This window comes from Maylandia zebra, linkage group LG3, assembly GCF_041146795.1.
Source record: "Maylandia zebra isolate NMK-2024a linkage group LG3, Mzebra_GT3a, whole genome shotgun sequence".
Classification (NCBI taxonomy): Eukaryota; Metazoa; Chordata; class Actinopteri; order Cichliformes; family Cichlidae; genus Maylandia; species Maylandia zebra.
Window position 1 is genome coordinate 46,126,353 of NC_135169.1, and position 17,132 is coordinate 46,143,484.

The 17,132-nt window shown below is 41.2% G+C and overlaps 1 protein-coding gene across 1 annotated transcript in view; it reads left to right on the plus strand.

Annotated features, from left to right (window-relative positions):
• The window catches only part of fgf11a (fibroblast growth factor 11a), a 112,639-nt gene that overhangs the window by 56,437 nt on the left and 39,070 nt on the right, over positions 1-17,132 (plus strand). Inside the window, exon 3 of the mRNA XM_004571016.6 lies at positions 15,522-15,625. Within this exon, the coding sequence (XP_004571073.1) occupies positions 15,522-15,625 (104 nt within the window). The remainder of the gene's footprint in view (positions 1-15,521; positions 15,626-17,132) is intronic.

Sequence of the window (17,132 nt, forward strand, 5' to 3'; positions counted from 1 at the left end):
TATTGTTAGCAATAGCTGCTAACCGCTACCCAATGATAACTTAATAGATGGCTAATGTGGCTACTGGATAACTGCTAACAGTCTTTACTGGCTGGGTTAATGATTATGATAACTGTTTAATGCTTCAGTGTTGTTGAAATGGGAGATTCTCTGACCTCTCGAAATTCCTCATGAAACAGCGTTCAGTGTTGTGAACACTGACTATTGTTCATGTGTTCAGCTGCTAGCGATTCAATTTCTAACTATAGTATTTCAAAACTACTTAATGGTATCAAATAACCACTCTGAAGATTTTATTGAAGACCTACAGTTCTTAACAGTCACACAAAAACCTGCTGTCCTTCTTTGGTTGCTGAGTTTGTGATTGTGCACACACACCTAACCCTGCGAGGGGCATCGCCTAGAACAGGGGTGGCCAACCAGTCAGAGACCAAGAGCCACTTTTTTTTTACTGTGTTACCGCAAAGAGCCACATCCTACACATGGGCACACATGGTCTCTGCATTAAATGGGTCGACGAGGAACGTAATCTGTGGCCTTTTCAATTGTAGATCATGGAACCCGGTCACAAAGCTTTCGTGCAAGTTTTCAATCAGCGTTGCATATCTGGCTCTTTGCTTACTCAGGGCAGCGCTGGTGACTTGCCCGCTTGGCTTTTAGCAGAGTGGGAAAATGCGTTAAATCTCCCTTTTGAATATGTGTCTTGAACAGCTTCAGTTTGTTGACAAACGCAAACACACTTTGCACCAGGTCAGGCAGCATTTTTAACTTACCCTGCAGGGTCAGGTTATGTCTGTCCAAGTGACACAGCATGTCGACCAAAAAGGCCAGATCCATAATCCACTTGAGGTCCGAGAGCACGGGATAGTCCTTGTCCTTCTCTTCCATAAACGGTTTCATGGCATCCAAAAGCTCAAAGAAGTGAGAGAGTACCTGGCCTTTTGACAGCCACCTCGCAGTGCAGCGGCAGGTCACCTGGAAGCCCTTGGTCCAGCTCAGCAATGAGATTCTTGAATTGACTGTGGTTAAGCACATGTGTGCGGATATAGTTGACGATTTCCATCACAGGCTTCATGACGTTATCTAAATTCAATGATTTAGACACGAGTTGCTCCATGTGGATGATGCAGTGGAAATTCCAAAAGTCAGGAATAGTTCGGTCAGCTTTGCACAGCCCCACAAGCCTGTTCACAGATCCCATCATGGCTGGTGCTCCATCCGTGGCTATTGCAGTTCATTTCGTTATGGGCAGATTTGCTTTTTCTAATGCAGCCATCATGGTTTCTTTCACATCTGTGCCACGGGTTCTGTCTTTTAATGGCACAATATCCAGGAGTTCTTTGATCACACAATCGTTTGACACAGACTGTGCAAATATTGCCAACTGAGGCTTGTCTTGTATATCACAACTCTCATCCAATGCGACACTAAAATACTCACATGCTTGAAGGTCAGAGTGCAACTGTGTTTCAATAGCCGTGTTAATGTCCGATATTCTGTGTTCAACAGTGTGGTGGGACAGTTGGACGTCTGATACCATGCGTTTTAATTTGTCGTTTTCAGGAGACAAGATTTCAACAACGTCACTGAGGCATTTTTTAACGAACTCCCCTTCATCGTATGGCTTTTTAGCCCGTGCAATGTTCCAAGCCAGCTGATAGGATGCGAGTGTTAAGGTCTCTGACCGCTTCGTAAATTTTTGGAAAAACTGTATGTGCTGACTTTTCAAAGTGGCCAACTCGTGCTTGCGAAGTTCAGTCCCTTTTGGGTCGATGGTTCTGGTCGATATTAGCATGGAGTGAGCTGAAGTGGCGCTGAAGATTTGAAGCTTTGAAATGCGCTAATGACGTCTGACATATAAGGCAGAATGGCTTGCCATTGCGTTCAACAAAAAAATATAAACTCTCCCACTCTGTTAAAAACATCCTGTGTTCATCTTCATATTTTCTTTTTGCTGTGTATTTTTTCCTTGCCATTTTAAGGGCAAACTTGCTCCTACTGGGAAACTTTGCGGTATTTTCATCTCACACACATGGCCATTTAATGAAAATACCGTATTGAACTCAAGCGAAGCGAACGTGCACATTTTAAAACAACAACACAAAAAAACCCCAAAACACAAACTTTGATATGAACGTAAGAGCCGCATGAAACCAGGCAAAGAGCCGCATGCGGCTCGAGAGCCGCGGGTTGGCCACCCCTGGCCTAGAACATTAATGACTCAAAACATCCTATCCCATGATTCCCTAGAGTCTCTGGATGGACTCCAACCTTTCCAAAGAGATCAATATTATATTACAGGGAATCCCTGATGTGGCAACACGGCAGCTTTTTTCTGTCAAAACACCAGTTTGGGTGGGAAATATGAGCTTAGCACAATTTTGGATTTACACTCTACACAGGGAGGGGAGAAAATCACACGTTGACACTCAGCTGTGGTTCCCCTGTACAAGATTATATTTCAGCATTCTATTAAGACGTCAGAATCCTTGTGGCTGCAGGATTGTTACTGGGTTGGAATAACCTGGATCTAACCTTGAGGTGTTCGTTGTGAGGTTTTCCCCTGGCATTTGTCCTGGAGACTAGCTTATGTAACTTGGCAGGATGATATTTGCTGATGGGAAACATAGCAGCGCATAAAGTGTTTATTTAGTGAAATAAACAATGAGTGAAATATTTCAAGACAACTCTCCAGAAGACTGATTCTCCAGATTCTCACATAACAATCCCCGGGACTGTTATCCCTGAAAGCTGGTTTGGCACCGAGGTTATGAATCCTCTAGCCCAAGGAGGTTGGTTAAACACCTCCATAAAGTGATTAGATCTGCACTCACCTCTCCCTCTTATGTAACTGCACACCTACGCTGAGGCAAATGTCGGCTGAACATTCTGTCTGAAGTGATCACATAATACCGCTGGGCACATCTGAAGGCGAACAGGGCTCATGCCCAGACAGATGTAAAGACGAGCATTGTGTAACAGCACCCCTAGCGTGCAGTGGCAATAAACTTCAGTCGGCGGAGGTCAGACCGCAACTTGTTTGCAGGGGTTAATTTTTATAACAACACTAATTCCATCAATGCCAGTATCTGGTGCATGGCTTCCCTGAGCTGTTACATTTTCAAAGGCGGCATGTGATAAACTCTGCAAAACCCAAACTGTGCACTTACAGATTATTTATTAATTCAAGCAAACAGTCTTCTAGAGATTGACATCAGTGAAATAGAGTATCAATCAGAGACACAATCATCCACCTGGCTGCACAGAACATTGAATGAGCAGAAATTGCTGTGTGAGCATCAACTCTTATAAACTGTATGAGTGTGTGTGCATGAGAATGTGTGGAAATTCAGACCATAAAATGCAATGTGACCGACAAACAGACACCTTTTGCTTTAACTCAGTTTCACTCTTGCATATAGAATTCACCTGTTTTTTTTTTTTGCTTTCTTTTTTTTTTGGTGATACATTGGGCTGATCTGACCATCCAATGCAGAATCACGATACAGCCAGAGAGAATACTCTTGAAGTCACGTTGATAGAATCTCCTCAAACCTCCTCAGCAGCCGCAGAAGGAAGAGTTATTGTCTCACTGCTTTTGTGACCAGCTCAGATCCTCACTGACGTTGAGCCCCGGAAACTTATTCTCTCCTCCTGTGGAGAGAGTAACCCAGCAGTGTAACCTGCTTGGTTACACACTGAGCCCAAAAGCCATTCGATTCTACCAACTCTGTTCAGTCTGTCCGTTGTTACTTTCTCTCTTGGTGCTGCTAAAAATGAATTAGCTGTGACACTGGGACTTTCTGTGTGCTTGGCCTTCTCAGATCCTGTTCTCACTCCCGAGGTATCAAATGCTATAGATGGTAGAAGCTGCCAGAATCACAGAGATACACAGAAGGCATCCTTTAGTGTCAGTTCCATGAACCACTGGCTGTGGCAAGAGTAAGATAAATCTCAGCGTCCCAACTTGACACATACATTTTAAAAACAGCTGATATTTTTTTTTGTTTAGGAAAATTCCCAGTAGCTAACTGAAAACTAGGAAAGCATATGAGGAACTAACTTTCAGAATAAAACATGAAGTAAACACAAAGGACAATCCCCCCGTAGCAGGAGGAGGAAGAGGACAGAAACAGGTATTATTCCCAGTCTTTTTACTTTACATCTATCAACAGATACCCCTTATCCCAAACTCTACACAGGTTACAGGTGATCTATCTTAAGAAGTAAATGTATTTGGACTTTGGAAATAGACTAATCACTGCCTAACATTTAAAGAAAAAAAAATCCTTATTGATCATGGGGACAAAAGCAAACCTTAACCCAGGTTTAGGGGCAAGATTAGGGTGAATTGTTGGAAGTTAAAGTATTTGTAATTTTTTTCTTATATCTGAAACAGATCAACCCTTATATGTAACAATAGCCACCTTCTACCACTCATCAGCCTCAGTTTCAGCAGTGATTGTGCACCCCACTGAAGTGTATAACACAAAAGTGTGTAACACCAAAAAAGGCCAAATCAGCATCAAATGGGATAAATAATTAAGGGAGGAACAGGGAAGTTCATATCTGAGGCGCTGGCCCATGCAGCCAGCTGTGATACTCATCGGCTGATCTCCAGGATGAAACTTTCGCCTGTGACCTGCTGCAGTGAACGACCTCCAAGGGGCAGGAGGGAGCCCGGTCCATTGGCTCCCTCTTGTCACCTCTCTACCTGGGGTACCAGGCTTTACAGCAGCTACCTTAACCTCCTGTTTCTCCTGGACCCAAATGTGTCAGGAAGGCAGGACACTGAAAGGAAAGCCAAATGGAGGGAAAGAAAAAGCTGGGAAGAGGTACAGAAGCCCTGAGGGGATGTAATAGAACAAAAAGTGACAAGAGTGGCTTTTGTATGGCCTTGGAATACTTTTATCACTTTTTTAAAGCAAGCGGCTTCAGGGATTTCGTAACTAGGTGACAGAGGAAGCTGTCACCAAAGCACACTATATTTTTGCAAGTGAGAGATTGGTGGAAACAAAGAGGATCACAGAGGAGTGGAGAATGGGAAGACGGGCCAGAGCAAACTGAGCCAGTGAGACAAGATGGGCTGGCAGAGAAAGAGAGTAAGTGAGACGGAAGGAGGGGGGGGAGACGTGAGGATGACGGTGAAAAAGGCAGAGGGACAGGAGGGAGTGATGGGGAGCACGAGGAGCAGCTGGCATACAGCTGATGGCTCCTCAATCACTGTGTCTCCCCCCTTTGGTGGGAGGTCAGAGGAGCTGCCCCCCTCTGCTCCTCCTCTCCTCTCTCCTTGCCTGTTCTTGGCTCTTCCAGGCTGTTATATAATAAAGCTGGGAGAGGAAAGAGGGGAGGGAAGAGGAGCAACTTTAAGATTTACTTATCTTTTCAATGGAAATGAAGTTGCTGTACTGTGTGTTGCTCTGACATGTTTTAGCCACTTTAATAGAAATCAATTACACTTCATAGTTGGTTGAACATTTGTTTAAGTGCAACGCAGATTCTTGGGTTTTTAAACTTTCCATTCATTTGAAAAGTTCATGGAGACTCTGAATTTAGTTGAGATGACCATTAAAAAAAGTTTAATTATTTCTGTAATGATTAGAATTTTCTTCTAAGTTGTAAAGATATGGGAAATAATTCTACGTCTAGTAGGGCTGCCACAATTAGTTGAGTAGTCACGATTATGCCGACGATTTTGTCGACGACTTAATTAATAACCCTGTTACCGTCGTTTGAAGCTCTGTAAGATCCTGAAAGACACAGGAATAAGTAGTAAGATTTAAGAGTGTAATAATGGACTGAAACAGAAGATGGCAGCAATGCATCTACAAGGATGCCAGCTGCCATTAAACGCCAAAGAAGAAGAAGCATTCCCCGGTATCATAGCTATCCCAGAATTCATAGCGCGAATCAGCCAGTTCCAGTTTCAAACAATTGCGGCAGCTACTTATTTTTAATTTGACTCTTTCTGGGTCTCTTAAGTTATTTTCAGGTGAGAATGTAGCTGTGTAAACTTCAAATATCTGCTTGATTTATCAAAACATCACATATTTGTAAAAGTGCTCTGGCATTTTTGGAGAAGTCTGTTAAGATAGCTGACCGGGAGGTCAATGTTCACCAGAGCCAGCAAGAACACCGAACCCCGGGCACATAGTTTTCAGGCCCCCTGCAGTCTTTCGCTACTCAGTTTAAACATGATATATAATTCACTTAGATAACTTAAAAATGTTATTGTTTGGCTTTTTCCAGTGTTTTATTTGTTCCTGACCAACTGAAAGTACCACCAAAGGAGCAAAGAATGCTGGTAACCGACATGTGTCTGTGCTGGAAATGTCAGATGATTACCAATTTGTCCAAAGATGCTAAGGACTAAATCCAAATCAAGGGGTGATGACCAAATTGCTTTCTACGTAAACAGTGTTTAAGTTATGGATAAAATTGTAACTTGAATAATGTGCCTCTTCAGGAATTTGAGTGGTTTGACTGTACTGCTGCCAAACAACTGTGGCTACATTTAAGTTACATTGTGTTTTTATAAATGGCCTCGGGCCATTTCGAAAGTGTTTCAAAAGGTCACATGTACCTGATGTCAGTACTGGTAAAAAAAAATCTGAGACAGGTGACAGAGCAAAGGAAGATTTAAAATACCTTAAAAGAAAGAAGGGAGAGAATAAATTCTGTGGATAGGTCATGAGGGATTGATCTTGATTTCCTTCGGGGGACGAAGAAAGCAAAAATCCCAGAAGGAGACAGATTGATGGACACAGAGAAAATGGAAGAAAAATGGACACAAGAGAAAGATAGATGAAAGCTATTGACTCTCAGCGTGTACATCGGGAAGCCATGAGGAGGAACTTGATTCCCAGGCTTTTATCCACTGTAATTACCATCTCCCACAGTTGGAAGGAAATTTTACTTATCTCGCTTTGCACTCTGGAACAAGTCTGTTCTTTTTTTCTTTAACTTTCCCCCAGTGCTCGATAACGCTCCTGCGCAGAGGGCAGGGAGGCAAAAAGCTTGAAAGGCAGATGAGGGTAGCTCAGCTCTGTGTGAGAGCTGAAGCATCCAAGGAGGAAAAGATGTGAAATTTGAAAGCCAAAGCTCCATCTGACAGATGAGGAGAAAGGTGGAAAGAGTAGCAGAGCGGGCTCACAAGGATGAGAAGAAGAGCATGAAGAATACCAAACAAGAAGAAGTGAGGATACGAGGCAGAGAGAAGAAGAGAGAGCGATGAAGAGCCAGACAGATGAGGCTGCAGGGTAAAATAGGACAAAGATGAATGGGAGAGCATTGGTTTCACAGGATGGGGAGAATGACAAGAGGCAACAGGGGAACTGAAAGGGAACAAATAAGGAAGAAAAATGGAGAGATGTGTAAAAAAAACAATAAGATAAGAAAAAGGGACGTTAATTCATGACAAAGAGGGCTGAAAAGACAAAAAAAACACCAGGGAAAGAGAGGAGAGAGATGGATGGAAGTGAAAGGAAGACAGATAAAGGCACAGAGAAATCAGTTATGGAGAGGAAGGTCTAGAGGGAAGAGGTGGAAGTTAAATAACAGGACTGTGAAAGTAGTTGTCTTGTCATCAGAGCCATCGACCACTGGGGAAATCAGGCGTGAAGCTCAGCTGCAACTCATTTAATCTGCTCTTGAGCCATTAAAGCTCATTTCTTTCCAACACAAATGACAACGTGCGAAGAGGCTATTTCATTTGTTGCCAATGCAAATCCACTTTTCTGTAGCTTTATTAGTTCAAGTGTCACATTAATGATCCCAGTGCAGTGGGCTGTCGGGAAAAGACTCCATTTCATATTCTTGCGACTATGTTGGGATTTTGATTATTTAAGTACAATGTTATTAAACAATGTTGTAAATTAAATAAGATCATGACTATCATCCAGTAGCTTTCAGTGCAGCTTAACTTTTGATCATTCCAGATAATAAGGAATTATTCACGAATACGTTAGAGTTCACAGCTTGACGTTAACGCTGAGCAAAAATACACGTTATTTAAAGTCATGTTAACATATCCAGTTGTAATGTGGTAGGTTACCACTGCTAGATATCGTTACCTTTAAAACTTGTTACGTTAAAGGATTACGGTCAATAATAAAATTAAAATGAAATTTCTGGTTCAAATCCACGTCAGTAGGTACGGAGGAATTCAGCGTCTAGAGCCACCGCCACTGTAAAGCACAGTGGAGGCTGTGTCATGGTTTCAGGCTGCATCTCAGCCAGTGGTGTTGGAGATCTTGTTAAAACTGACAGAATTATAAACAGAAAAGCACTGAAATTCTTGGTCAGCAATGCTTTACCATCTGACGAGCTTCTAATTGTCAGCGGCCTGGACCTCAACTTTATCAGAGGACTGGGGATGATCTTAAGAGAAAAAAAAAAGAGACTTTAGGGATGATTCATCCCTAAAATAAGAGCCTTTGGGAACTGACTCGATTGTGTAACCAACCAAGAACTCCAGACTTGTCATGTAACCATTGGCTTCATCTTTCAGCTGAGGAGGTTACTACTTGGATTAAACCATCATGGGTCCTTTTTATGTCGAGTTTGCATGTTCCCCCTGTGCTCAGTGTGGGTTCTTAGCTGTCAATGTAAACACAAGTGGTTATGTAGCTCTGTGCTGTACCTCTCGGTTTTAACAAGATAGAACCTGGATTAATATTCCAGGCTATATTCCGGTTCTCACTTGTTGTGAGTGGGGAGAACCTTCAGCTCCTCTGTGACTCCTCCTCACGACCACACTGGTACTGGGAATTCCACCGTGCTTGTCCTTTTGCTTGTCCTTTAATAAACACACTCTCCACCGGCCTTACAAGGCCCGTTTGAACGGCTGCTGGCTTATCATACATGAAGCGAGCAGTATTCATACAACCTGTAACATTACTTTGAGTTAGGGAGTTAAAAATATGAGGTCCATGCGTCCATGTGCAAGAACGTTTCTCTCACACTCCACAGTTAGCAGTGGTGCACACCTGCGACATCACCAAACACTAAACTAGTTTTCCCAAGGAGACACCACACAATTCCGACTATTACAATAGGTAGCATAGCAAATGGACAAAAGCTATAGGCAGGCAGCAGTGTGTCTCTGTGATCCTCTTGCTCTACAGTGGTAACACTGTAAAGAAAAGAAGCTACAATAATCTAAAATCAGAGTAAAACTGAGTATTTTGTTTAGAAAATATTGTATAGCCAAGATAATTGGGTTAATTTAGTTACTTATCTGCGCTTATCTCTTATAGCACTGGTAAATTGAATGATTCTACTTAAAACCTCCTTCAGTTTAAAATGCCTGCCCTCTGGAAAATCTAGCACCATATGCAAAAGCTATTCATGTGAAAACTTCTAACTGCTGAACTTTAGATGTCACCTACATCACCGAAAAGTTGCATCTGAGCGTATGTATACCACATTACACCAATCCAAATCATATACTGAGCCGTGACTGGCTTCTCAACCAGTGGTGATGTCACAAAATCAATATCTATAGACACAGAGAAGGTCAAACATCTATGTGTGGCACATTTTTAAGAAGCAGGGAACTTTAAATAACTGCAAATAGTAAAGACAGATGTGAGGTGAAAAGGGGAATGTTAGAAAGCAACAGATGGGTGAAAATATTGAGAATTACTTACTGCTGAAGACAAATCATTTAATCTAGTTTTATCTTGCATGCTAACAGCAAGTTCATTTATATGTTTGCTTGAATGAGCCTATAGGATTTTAGCCTAGTTATGGAACAGTCTGGACGACTTACAGTATTTGAGATGCATGAATGATTTGAGCTCACATTGTGTGTCATCACTGACGAAAACTTATACTGTATCTGTAATTCCCTCGATTTACTCAGTGACCATCGACATAACTCATAACTGAAGGGTATGAGTGGAACATGTGCAGGAACATTATAATCTTAATAGTGTAGGAAACTCAAATGCAAGAACATAACTCGTTCACAGTAGCTCAGCTTCTCTGTAAGCCCTGTTACCGTTTATGCATTCTTTAGTCTGTTCAACATAAGTAAGAAATAGTTTAGACATAACCTTGGAATGAGTCAGTTTTAGATGCATCAGCATCTCGTGACAGTGCTCTTATCCAACCAGCTTCACTGAGACTGGAAACTAAATGAAGCGCAGCTGTCCATAAGTTAAACTCTGTGTGACTTCTCAAAGATGACTGTAATCCTCTTCTCATTCCTGTAGAGACCAACTGTGCTGCACAATGCAACACTGCAGAGCAGCAGCGCAGAGTGCAGGCCTGCAGAGGCCCTCCTTACAGCTTAACTCTATGACCTGCTTCCCAGTGCTGAGCCGCCCCTCCCTTTCCTCTTCCCATCTCTACTTTCTCCTTGTTTATTTATTGTGTAGATGATCTCAAGCCTCAAATTGACTGTGGGATTGATTTGGCAACGGCCTCCCCTTCATTTCCCTTCCCCTCTTCTTCTTTCCCCTCCCCCAAAAGACTTTTGATTAATCTAGCAGTGTCCTCTGTTCTACTAGAAGCGACTCAAATGTAACGACGGAGAGGAAGAGGGATGAAATGGGATGCCTCCGCTATCCATGCAAACAGTTATGTTATACATGCGATTAGCAAAGCTCTTTTTGATGGAGGATAAGAAGGAAATAAACAATCTGAAGTGTGAAAGCAGGAAAAAAGAGAGTGAGAGAAGGAATGAAGCAAAAGCTAAAGCCTGATTGTTTTGACCTTCTACTGGTGTTGTCCAAATACAGCTTATAATGATATCAGGGACATGCACACACAAATGTCTTTGTTATTTTGTTGAGGGCAGAATATTATTTTTAATGGCTACTATCAATTTTGAGCCTGTCTTATTCCCAGGATGTCAAAGTATTAAAAGAATCAGCAAAAACAAGGCAAGTGCAAACCAGCCGCTGGACTGCTACCAAAGAATATCTCGTGTTTCATAGAGGCAGCTTTTGAAGTAACAGGAAGTAATGTCTGACTTTTTAGATTCATAATTCTGGGAGTGAGCAGAAATTGCAATCTCATATATCGATTTTATCACTTATAAAATATTCTAAATATTTTTGTCTTTTAAATTTTTTCCCACCTGACTACCATTAAAACATAGATCATGAATGTTACTCAAAGAACACTTAATAATTATACACATGATATCTTGCTAGAGAAAGATACAAGCTTCATGCTAACAGCATCTTTGTTCCTGTTCTGCATGTAGAACAAAAAATATTGTCAGCAATGTGAACTGACACTTCTATCACACTTTTGCTGCTTAGCTACATGACGTTAATCTCCAAATCCAACAAAACAGGCTAATGTTAGCCAAAAACTCTTATGCTGTAGCTGTTGACATAGACTGATGACTTTTATATTGTCACAGCTATAACCCTTCAAAATATCCTGTATTTTTACAGAACATCTAGTTATTTCTGTAGGTTGTGTGCTAGCTACAAATGCTAACTATAAACGTTTTGTATCTTTATGTTTGTAAAATGTAATACTGTCATGCAGGGACTACGGCTCATTTCTGTCTTTATTATCTTGGACAGTGTAGTCCACCTGCATGTGTTGTGGTGGTTTTCTTCCTGTGTGTATAGATAACATGCAGTTATCGCCACAACAGTGCACCTAGCACTGTTAGGAAGTGAGAAGCAGGAGTAGGAGGGTGACAAGAAGGTGGGAGGCAATGTGTGTGCATGTGCCCAGCTCTATTTGTCATCCCAGCCATGCTCATTGGTGACACCTTGTTCATTTGCGAAACCAACTCTTTGAAATGCAGGAATCGATTGAGCAAATAGAAGCAACATGCTGAAGATGGAGAAAGGAAAGAGAGAGAGAGAGAGAGAGAAAGAGTAGGGTGGGCTGTCTTTATATTCAGTGCAGGTGGTAAAAACTGTACGTTACAGTGACTGTTCTGTGGAAAGTTGGAATATAATCTAAGTTTTTAAGTTTTCCTCAACAAAAAGTTAAAGAGCATAAATGCTGCTCGAAAAAGAAGGAATGTGTTTTGTTTTCCAAGTTGCCGTACTAGAAAGAAAATCTTAACTCTTAAGAGGTCAGAGCTTAATCTTCATCAGAAATAATACTGACAAGTTGTTAGTTTTTAATCACGGCCAGCATTGACTTTCTGACACCATCTGATAACTTAACTTCCATCCATTATGTTGGCAGAACTTTTGATTTGAAATTGATTTGTCTATTAGTGGCTAATGGCTTCATGAATCTAAAACATGCTCCTTAGACTTCATTTTTCATCCGTGTAAGAAATCTGTCACTTTGACAACTGGGCTCTGACTTTATAATGCACTCTTGCAATTTGCCAAAAGAAGACGAAATCACTCACACATACTGCATCCCAATTATGCTTCAGTTTTTTTATTCTCGACCAGAGTTTAAACGAAAAGCTTAGCAGTGTTGTCTGCTTTGGCCTTTAGGACTAATGGCAGTATGGGAATTTTGCCAAAGTCAAAATCAACTTGATTGTAACAGACATTGTGTAAAGAAATGAGTAGTTGCTGGTAACTATGTGATGGTGGAATGCTTCACAAGACAACAGCAAGTAGAAGCTGATACTCTAAAACACAAAATATGAGCACCTCTCCTTAGCGTAAGAACTAGAAAAGTGAGACACAATACGCTGGTAGGTGCATGAGTCCAGTCTCTAAAACCCAGTTATTAAAATGTTCTGTACTATTTCTCCAATCTTTATACAACGTCTGAGGTCGTGTTTGTTGTGTGCGGCAGGCAGAACTCGACTCAAAATTCAGCTTTATTGCTGGACTCCAAAAGAACAAACAAAAACTGGGATACACATGAACTAAGCAGGCAGGCAGGCAGAACAACAGCAGGGAATGAGGGAGAAAGTGACACTGGACAGACGGAAACAGGGGGCTTAAATACAAGAGGAATGACGAGGGAACAGGAAACACATGCATGAGGCAAATTAGACACAACGAGACAGCAGAAGCAAAACTAAACACACCGAACATGGAACGCAAGACTGTCAGAATAAAACAGGAAACACTAAGACGTAGACTAACTCACAACATGACATTTTTTGCTGAGAGGAAAGAACAGTCAGGGAAGCTAGATGGATTAAGGAGGCAACGGGAGGAGATAACGAAGGGGACGCAGGAACAGTTAACGGAGACAACACATAGGGAGAGAGCGAGGGAGAGAGCGAGAGAGCAATGATTCGAGACAGCACGAGAGAGCGAGAGGAGAGGCATGATATGACGGAAACATGGGATAAACATGACAGGCAGGGGAGGCATGGAATTAAACATAAGGAGGAGAACATGGAAACAGAAAAAGGAAAGAAGACACAAGGACACTCACATAAACAGACACACACAGAGAGTTCACAATTAGCATAATTTCTGACAGATTTCAAAGGGAGCCTTCAGAAGTTGTTGCTTCCAGACAGTAATCCCAGCCTAAACACTCTTACGGCCAAATGGGCTTTAACTGAGTGAGCAGTAATTGATGCAGACAGGAGATGTTAATATGTATACAACCTGTATCCATTTGGTAGATTATACCAACAAAACCTTTGGTTTCCTGTCGGTGGGTGATGGTAATATTACTAGCTGTTCTATTAAAATGTCATTTTTACTGTGGCGTAATTTCTTTTTCTAGCAAAACTCAGAAATGAAGCAGAGTAGTCGTATCTGACATTGTTGACTAAAAAACATTGTTGAATTTCAATAACTGAAAGACATTGTTGTCCAGCAGTGTGAACACAGACGTGACATTTCTATCCACACTCAAACAAGACACACATTACACATTACTGTGACATGACTTCAGACTGTCAAGGAAGAGAGACTCCTTGTAAGCCATACCACCCATATATATATATATATATATATATATATATATATATATATATATATATATATATATATATATATATATATATATATATATATATATATATATATATATATATAAAAATGCCATCAGGTCACTACTGACCTATCCAGAGTTAGGGTTATTGTAGAAGGTTAGTTTTATTTTAGAAACCTGATAAATCAGACATATTAGAAAGTAGAAGTTGCTACATTTTGAATGAAGTCTCATATAGTTTATCTACAGAAGCATTTGGGTGTAACGTTCTCCTAATCCTAGATGGGTCACCACTTATCTGGTAGATTTTATGAGCTTAAGTGTTTTTCATAGTTATATTGTTTTGTTTGATCTTTCAAAACTCATGTGTATTTTTTTTGGCTCAATCCATGTGATTCAGGGGCTTTAATCATCTCAGTAGCATTTGGTCATCATGACACTGTGACCACAGAGCAGCTGGCAGCCACAGGCTGCTTTGTCAGTACCGTTCAGCTTACCATGCCACATCATATAAGAAACTTTTTTAGACACTCAGACACGATCTACATTCATACCAGAAAAGCTTGTGCATCTACAGGAACAAAAATGAGAAGGAAACAGTGACTGTTGTTCTGGTGTCCAGGCTGAAGTTAGCTCTTATGCAGAGCTATGCATGTAGGAGATCCAAGGTTTCACAGGAGGACATTCAGCAAACTACATTACAAAGTGCTGTTTAGTGTGTCGGGATGCAGAAAATGAATTCACTTTCTAATGCACGCTATTCTTAAAACTCTCTGCTGAGCTACCTTCTCTCTCTCCTTCTCGCTGTGTCTCTATCTCTCTGTGGCATGAATCTAGATTTTAGGGAGAATCCAAAGGCCTGCCCGGCGACCACCACCACACTTAACCTCTTCACTAAAAGACTATAAATGTCAAACTATGGAAAATTCTTTATGCCCTTAATGAGTTTTTGGGGGATTGCATTCCTCGCATTTTTAGCCTAAGCTATGACCTGCATTACTTAATAATCCGGTTCACTTTCAAGCTATATACAGCCTTTAAAATGTGTGGCACACCTTGGGATGCAAGATTACAGAGCTTTGATTAAAATGAGCTAATGCTGATTTTTCTAATAAAATGTTCAGGGTTCATGCACACGTTCTCTGTGAAAATATCATTATGACTGTCAGAAATCCCATTGATTAAAAAAAAAATTCACAGCTGCATGTTTTTTCTTTTCTGAATTTACTTCATTGTAACTGCCACGTTCAATAATAGATTCGTGTATTGCAAATGAAAGTATTCCTATGGCATGTAGGGCAATGTTCTGTTTTTCTGATGTACACCTGGTGTATTCAAGAACAGATAAAAGAAAGCAAAGGAATTTGCCAGGTCTCTGTCCTAAACAAGGCACTCAAATGTATCTCGATATCAAGCATTAAACGTATTGAACTCTTACTCTCACCCCAAGAAAGGTAAACACAAAATTTCTGTCTCCAAATCCTTTCCGCCCTCTCTCTTTGCCTTTTTCACAAACTTGCTTTTCTCACCTTTGACAGATAAACTGTACAACAGGGAGTGTGAAACAGGAGACAGCTGGAAAGCAATTGTCTTTTTGTGCCACGAGAAAGCACTGTGAACGTTTAAGAGACAGAATGATTGCTCTAACATCACTCCTCCCTCTCTGTGTCTTGCAGTGCAGTTCAACTTGATTCCTGTGGGGCTCAGGATAGTGGCCATCCAGAGCACCAAGACAGGGCTCTACGTTGCCATGAACAGCGAGGGCTACCTCTACACTTCGGTATGAATAGCAAACACACTGTCATTCCATGTTTGTTTGCTCCGATAGAGCTAATACAGATATATGCCCAAAGTTTACAGGCTTATCAAGGTCATCTGTAATTGCAATCGCTTTTCTTAAATTGCTGAGTGACATGTGATAGCTTAGGCCTCAGTCACACAGGAGTACAGAGTGGTTGGAGACTGCTTTAGGGAAAAATCTCCATTTGCAAGTGGTCGCTGGCAGTCACCGGGTAAAATTGGTCTTCCAGCAACCACTTGCCAACTACTTGGGGAATACATATTTTCTTTAGCGTCTGCAGATTGCCAGATGTGAATGTGGTGACTACTCTTTAAGGCATAATTAACACAGTTCTGCTGATCTATGTGCCAGTTTCCATTATAGTGGACTGATAGCAGTGTATTACTTCAGTGAAACATGAATCTCCCTCCATACACACAACTTTTCTAAATAACCAGCTTTGCTCACAGTCAGTGAGGCAGAGGTGGAGACGTCTGAATCTGCGCAGCGCTTGTAAAGATCTGTACATTAAACAGTTTCCTGCTCTCGGTCACAGCAGCACTTGTATGCCACCATTTTTTGAAAAAGCACAAACGACGCTCCCGCTGAGGTTTCGTATTGATGTGAAGACAGAAGCAGCAGAGCCACAGATTTGGAATAACAGGTGATCCGAGTGCACTCTATCAGGATGCAGAGAAAAGCTTTTCTTTTTTTTTCCAGCTGTTTTTTCGTCCTCTTGGCAAAATGGCAAAGTGTGTGAGATCTTGTTTGAAGTGCATCGGTGCGCTCACTTCAAAGTCCATCCAACGCTGCCTGCGCACATACTGCCAGAAATGAGGAGGGGAGGTAAAGGGTTTCTGTCAGGAGCAACAATGCAAAAACAAGCCTGGAAAGAGCGCACACACAGAAATCATCCCCCTGTGCTGCCACACATACAGTATGTGAACAGCAGTTTGTCCTTAATTCTAGCAGCTTCTCACTTTGTCAAACACAAGCTGCACTGAGCATAAGACACTTCTTTCTTTACAGTCATCCTGGCCTAGAAATTACATAATATTAAGTAAAGTTAGTTAATAGGTTTGTTACCTCATGTTTGCATGTATAGATAAGTTGAATGTAGCCTCATTGATACTATCTATTGATCGCTGGACTCATTTTGAAGCTTCAACATTAGCATGTTGTCTTTTTGGTGTCAGGAGTGACAATATGTGGATGAGAACTTGTCCACAACCACAAGCAAACTTGGTAAGTGAGCCATGTCCACAGACAGTATGGGTGCAATGCGCAGATGGATGCCTGCTAATTAGTAACAGCTCAATAAATACTAGAAGAAAAAAAAATAGGACCACAAAATTATTGGATGAGCTGTAACATGCAGCAGGTGATATTCATTGCCAGATATCTCTTGTCAAACACCACAAATATGGTGAAGAGGTCCAGTTCACTTACTTTAACTTAGTTTATTTTAGGTTTAGCACTTTAATATTAAAACAAAAACAACTACAAA